This window comes from Doryrhamphus excisus, linkage group LG21 (assembly GCF_037039965.1).
Source record: "Doryrhamphus excisus strain RoL-2023G ecotype Guam linkage group LG21, RoL_Dexc_Guam_v1.1, whole genome shotgun sequence".
Classification (NCBI taxonomy): Eukaryota; Metazoa; Chordata; class Actinopteri; order Syngnathiformes; family Syngnathidae; genus Doryrhamphus; species Doryrhamphus excisus.
Window position 1 is genome coordinate 13172456 of NC_136377.1, and position 6009 is coordinate 13178464.

Below are 6009 nucleotides of genomic sequence, written 5' to 3' on the forward strand. Positions count from 1 at the left end.
ACACCCATGTAATGTATTTGTTTTTATCTACATGGAACATACCCTCTTATTGTCATTATCAACTTCCTACAACAGTTGCAAGCCCCCACCGTCCAAGTCCCGGAATGACATCAAACGGCAACCACCACTTGTTTTCAAAACATTCCCAGTTCCCAAACATGCAAATTCCAGAACCCTGCCATATTGCGGACTACGCAGGAATACATACACTCAGTTTTCATCTCAGTTGACCAGATTCTGCAATTTCATCCAAAGCGCTCTTACGCAACTAAAACTACTATTCAAATCCAAAATGGAACCCTTTGTAGCATCTTTCCTTCCAACTGCAGGAAGCATATGATGAGTTTTAGAAGTCATTTATGTGCACGCATCAATCAGTCCATTAAAACCACCTCAGTCTATCGTGCTGGTTTTAGCTTTATTACTGGTGATGACTTCGTGACCCGTCATTTATTTACGTCACGCCTGAAAAACATGATCAGTGCGAACTGTTTTTTTTGTTTGCGTTTGTTTATGCATAAATTACACACTTGGTACAAGATTTGTGGCCGGAAACAATTCCCATTGGCATGAAATGATACGGTTTATGTCGAGTGCATGACGAAAGCACGTGCTATCACCCCTAGCTTCATTCAGTCCCCTATTTGCAAGGGCCTACAAGATGTTGAACTCCAGGGAAGAAGATTATGCAATAAAGAAAGCTAAGTCTATATTTCCCACCAGCTGCAGGTAGAGAAGGTGCAACTTCATTGCCTGTTTCTGTAACGCTGTGTGAGCGAGATAGTCAGTTGGTGCAGGAATAGTAGGCCTGGAGCTGTGGAGAACCCACTGAAGAACCTTGGGACTGGATATAGAACCTGACTGCTGTGCACCGCCCCGATTTTAGCCTTGTTTTTAGCTCTGATTGAATGTATGGATGTTGTATTTTAATGCATCTTTTACTCTGTTTTTACTCAACTCTATATTTTATTTATTTTTTCTTCACTGTAAAGCGTCTTTGAGTACTCTGAAAAGTGCTATACAAATAAAATGTATTATTTTCATTATTATTATTAGTGGGAGAACCTGAGGGCCAGACATACAGTACCAGTGTGACGACATTGAAACAATTCTTGTATCTGCCAGCAGAGGGCAGCAGAGTACATAATAGTGATGCTAGCTGATGTCAATGATAAACCTTTCGCTTTAACACAGTAAACACATTAAAAGTCTATGGAAATGAATAGAAAAAAAACTAATTTGAGGTAAATCCACAATTAAATATACATACCTAGAACTGTTGCCAAGTCGCTTAAGTGTGATTGTAGTTGTTTATGTGTTAAATGTACTGTGGACAACGGAGCTGGATGCAAAGGTCGCATTGTGTAACACAGTCAGGTGGAGGACATTGGACTAACGCGTTGTACAAAATAGACAAATCATAGGATTTATTGTACTCCACAATGACGCTGTAACGTTTCACATGACCTAAACACACATTAACCTTTTGAAAATTATGTTTATTTAAAATATGTCCTATTGCTAAATAACAACATACAAAAATATCGTTTGAAATTGTAAACAAACTTTAAAGCTATTTTAGTTACTACCAAAAATGTACATTCAGCAGTTTAACAGAAGGGAAATAGTTAAGTGTCAATCAATGACCTTTGGCAAAAATGGATTGTAACAACATAAACATGAAATACCATCCCTCTATAGTCACCTTTAAGCTCCTGTTATGCAAAATAGCAGATATAATAAGACTTGTGCTTGTGTGTGTTACTGTAAATGTGTTCTGGTGTTGGACAGGAAGTGACGTTGGGGATTCAGAGTTGAGTTTTAGCCCATGTTAGGGATTACTGTGCCAGGTCATGAAAGCCTGCTGTTTCAGTGATCTAGTCTAGTCTAGTCTAGTCTAGTCTAGTCTAATAATAGGCTGTATACATCCACAAAACAGCATAAGAATTCATGTATTTTTGAAAAAACGTGAAGAGTGAAAAATTCTTTCCATCACAGGAGATATGTCATGTTACACATATATATTATTTTTAGATATTTACAAATAGGAAAATGTAGCCTTTATGCGTATTCAGAATTGTTTTCTAAAACAAATATAAAAATTAGGGCTGTCAATCGCTTCAAAACTTTGATTGGAATTAATTGCATTTCATCCATAGTTAATTCACAATTAATCGCATTTAATCGCAGATAGAAATACGTTTTTATTTTTATAATAGGTAGAGGAATTCTCTTTGTGGTAAATGATTCGATAACATCGATAATACCGACAACGATAATTACATAACATTTTATGTAAAAGGATATTGATTTCGGAACTATTAGCCATAATTTAAAATAATACAATCATCCAAGCATATTTTTGTATTACTATTTTTCTTTATTATTAGCTTTTAAACTCACCCCAAATGTTCAGCAAATACAAAATGTGAGTAAAAATATGAATCTATGAATTTTTTGAGAGTCACCCGCTAATGACACAGAGGCCGACATAGCTGACTTCCGGACCCGGTTGCCGTTTTGTTAGCAAGCTAAGGGTGCTAACATGAAGAACACAGTTGGACTCATAGCAGAGTATTAATAACTTGACAAGACGCGCGTCATATTGTATGCAAACTGGAAAATGTACACAAACTGGGGCAAAGTTATGGCGTACATTTTCAACGTTAAATGAAAAACCTGCTAACTGGGGCGGATGCCAACTGATGCATAGGCAAGCGCTTTCATGAATTTACCCTTAAGGACAATAAAATACTCAATAGTTGTGATTAGTGACAAAAACGATTATTATTTTTTTTTACGTTTTCTGTTTTTGGAGTGTCCTTAATTCGTGAAATTCACCCTGAAGAATGGGTTAGCATTACGTGATCAAATACGTGATCGATGACAAAACCAGAACATGATTCACCACACACAGTAAAATGACTATTTGACTTGATCACATTACAAAATATGGTATTACGCGACAAACTATTTTTTAAAGCAGTTTTCACTGAGACCCTGTCCACTTTTTTGGCGGACTGAAAAAAATGGCACCTACATTGTATTACACAAACCCCACCTACCTAGGGCGCACATTTATATCAACTTGAGAAAGGGTTTGAAGCGGAATGGGAAAGAAGGACAAAATAAGCCAAAACCTTACCACTTCCACACGGAATGGGAGACCTTTTTTACTCTATCGTGTCGGACATGCCATGGCGGACTCCATGCACTGTGAGGGTAATGTAATGTAAGGTAATGCATTGGTTCCCGATTATTTTCTGTCATGCTCCGACTGGGGGACAGAAATGGTTTCGCACCCCCCCCCGATTTGAAATACTATTGAGAAACTGACAACTGACCAGAGTACTACATATAACTTGTCTTTCAATATTTTTGGACTAACAATAGTCCATAGTCAACCGAGAAACAGCAGTCATTCATGAATTCATTGATTTGATGGCGTGATGGAGCAATGTTTGAACCGTGATGGTCGCCTGTATACGTGTTATTGATCGCTCGTTGCCGTATCCGCGACAGCGTTGCCAATTAACATGACTACAAGGTTAAGACGTAATGACGACAGAAAATTAAGGTTCTCTGTAAACGTTTTAAAAAATATACATTCACAGTAAAAAATTGTGATGCTAAATTAGCAACTTTTACAAAAAAAGGTTAAGAAATCTTATGTGTCATAAGAGTAAACTAACAACTAAACGATTCACAGTTTTGGCATGTTTTCGGCAGAACAAATACGAATCTAGAATACGTAATCATGTTAATGAACATGAAACATACCGTTTCCAGTCAACAGCAGCCGCTCACTATTGCCTCTAGAGGCACCAAGCAGTATTACAAGAGGAAGAAAACTTATCCATTATGTGCGTTGCAGTATTTACTTTCCGACTAAACTGCGTTTAAATATTTTTTATGTTAAGTTGAATACCTCAAACACCGACTGAACGCTTGAGCAAGGTAAACCAGTCCAACAACACTACTGGCTCTTGTGCTTGTGAACGACGGCGTTGGGAACGCGCCGGCCCGTTGCGCTCTTCCCCGACAGGAACGGGAGGATCCTCTCAAACAGCAGGATGCAGCTCACGATGCCTGAGGGCCACAAAGAGGGATAGAAGTTTCCACGCAGGCAAATAACAAGAGCAGCTGTTTTGCGTAGCTTTTAGCATTAGCTTCCCTACCTAAGGCCGGCCCCAGCCAGTAAATGAAGCAGTACTCCAGGTAGGTGTGCCCACTGCAGGGGAACTGGATGGAGAAGGCCAGGACGGGGTTAAAGAAGGCGCCGGAGATGCTTCCACCTGTAAATTGACAAAATAAACATCATGCTGCATAGCTGCAGACTGTTAGCATAATCCTTTATTTGACTTTTATTACACTATGCCACAAACAATTGCATTATTCAAACTAAGTTTTTCCCAGAAACGCAATAAATCCATGCAGTTCACCCTTAAGAACAAGTACAATGTGATTTGTGGCAGAAATTATTATTTTTACTTTGTGTTACTGAAGACGGTACTGCACAAATAATGGCATTTTTTTAACTGAAATGCAAGAAATTTCACACAGAAATTTGTCAAATTTGTTAAGATCCATGACAAAAGTATATGGATGGTACAACTGGTGGGCACGAGGCCTATTACGATAAATACATGAATTAATCATACAATAAATGAAAATGAAATGGATCATTTTGCCGGTTTCAATATATCGCCATGTGCTGTCTGTTTTCCTCATCTCCCACCTTGGAACAGGCAGGATGAGGGTTCACATTGTAAGCCCGTCTGTCAGTCATACAGTATCTTTGTCTTGGTGGGTGGAGGCGAGGCTGATAGCATATACACACACAGAGTGCAGAAGAGTGTAACATTGTACAAATTAAACTAGTAGATTGCAATATAGGTTGATTATTTTTTTTATTGTAATTTAATTGTAAGTACAATGAACTTTCCTTAAACTAGCACTCACCTGCATACACCAGTGCGGTAATGACGGCGGCAAAAACAGGGACTCGGAGCTTCTCGTCCACTTTGTGAACATGCAGAGACACCGCCTGGACGGCGAAGGCGCAGCCCAGCTCCACGGCAGCGGCTTCCACAACGGTGCCCCCCAGCGGGTCAAAGCATCTGAAGTCAAAGCGCCGGTGCCGAGCGTGGATCTCGGAGAAACCCTGCGACCACACCGCTGCGGCGGCGTACCGCGCGGCCAACGCGGCGCCGAACTGCCCGGCGATTAACGCCAGAGCCGCTCTGACGCTGCGGCTCCCGCGGCAAACGCGCTCCAAGATGCCGCAGGGATTACACGAAGCTCCCCGGAAAGACAGCAGGTGGACGACGGTGACGGCATAGCAAAGCGTCAGGCCGACCGCCGGCTCCAGCCGCGCGGTGTCCCCGAGCAGCTTGAGCTCATGCGAGCAGCAGCAGAGCTGGAAGGTGGACGCCACCTCCGCGGCCAGAGCTCCGGAGGTACCGCGGAGCACGCGGGTGGCCGCCTGGCGGGCGATCTCGCTGAGGAGCACCGCGACTGCCAGCACCGCCAGGGAGACCCACACGTCGCTCATCCCGGTCTGGTTGTCAGGGCATCGGGTACAACTTTTGCAAGTTGTCCCTCTAGTAGGCGGACCCTCCTACAAGTTCCCTCCTACTTGCTTCAAACATTTCCGCGTGTGACAGGAAGTAGGGATTTGACCTTCTAAAATAAAAGCAGGCCATCCACCTTACTTTAATTCAACAATTGGGAGGCGATAATACATCATTTCATATGTTTGCTAATGAAACAGGTGATATATTCAAGTAAAGGCAAAGGTACTCAACGTTTCCTTGTTTCACTTGTCATTTACTGTAAAGACGATGGGATGTTGAAAGAAACTTTTGCCACAGTTTTTTTTTTGACGCGATGAAAATGAAGTTTCGTTATTTGTTGTAGTGCTTGACTGATGAATGACGCAGTCCGACAACCTTTGCGGGCGTCCGGACTATTTAATCCCACTAAGAACGAAACCACCATTTTTTCACT

At 41.4% G+C, this 6009-nt stretch overlaps 1 protein-coding gene across 1 annotated transcript; it reads right to left on the bottom strand.

The window, feature by feature from the left end:
* Positions 1 to 2784: 2784 nt before the first annotated feature.
* LOC131138043 (aquaporin-11-like) lies at positions 2785 to 5589 on the bottom strand. The gene is made up of 3 exons (XM_058086596.2): positions 4963 to 5589; positions 4179 to 4295; positions 2785 to 4089 (listed from the first exon to the last, which is right to left on the bottom strand). Exons 1-3 carry the CDS (start codon positions 5552 to 5554, stop codon positions 3977 to 3979), a joined length of 822 nt encoding a protein of 273 aa, XP_057942579.2. The 5' UTR covers positions 5555 to 5589; the 3' UTR covers positions 2785 to 3976.
* Positions 5590 to 6009: the final 420 nt, after the last annotated feature.

What these genes read in the sequence shown, in the direction of transcription:
- LOC131138043 (XM_058086596.2), bottom strand. Translation starts at nt 5,554, where the DNA reads ATGAGCGACGTGTGGGTCTCCCTGGCGGTGCTGGCAGTCGCGGTGCTC. An exon ending in TACCGCACTGGTGTATGCAG is followed by an intron (nt 4,296 to 4,962) that starts GTGAGTGCTAGT and finishes GTCAATTTACAG; the next exon opens with GTGGAAGCATCTCCGGCGCC. An exon ending in CTGGCTGGGGCCGGCCTTAG is followed by an intron (nt 4,090 to 4,178) that starts GTAGGGAAGCTA and finishes TGTGGCCCTCAG; the next exon opens with GCATCGTGAGCTGCATCCTG.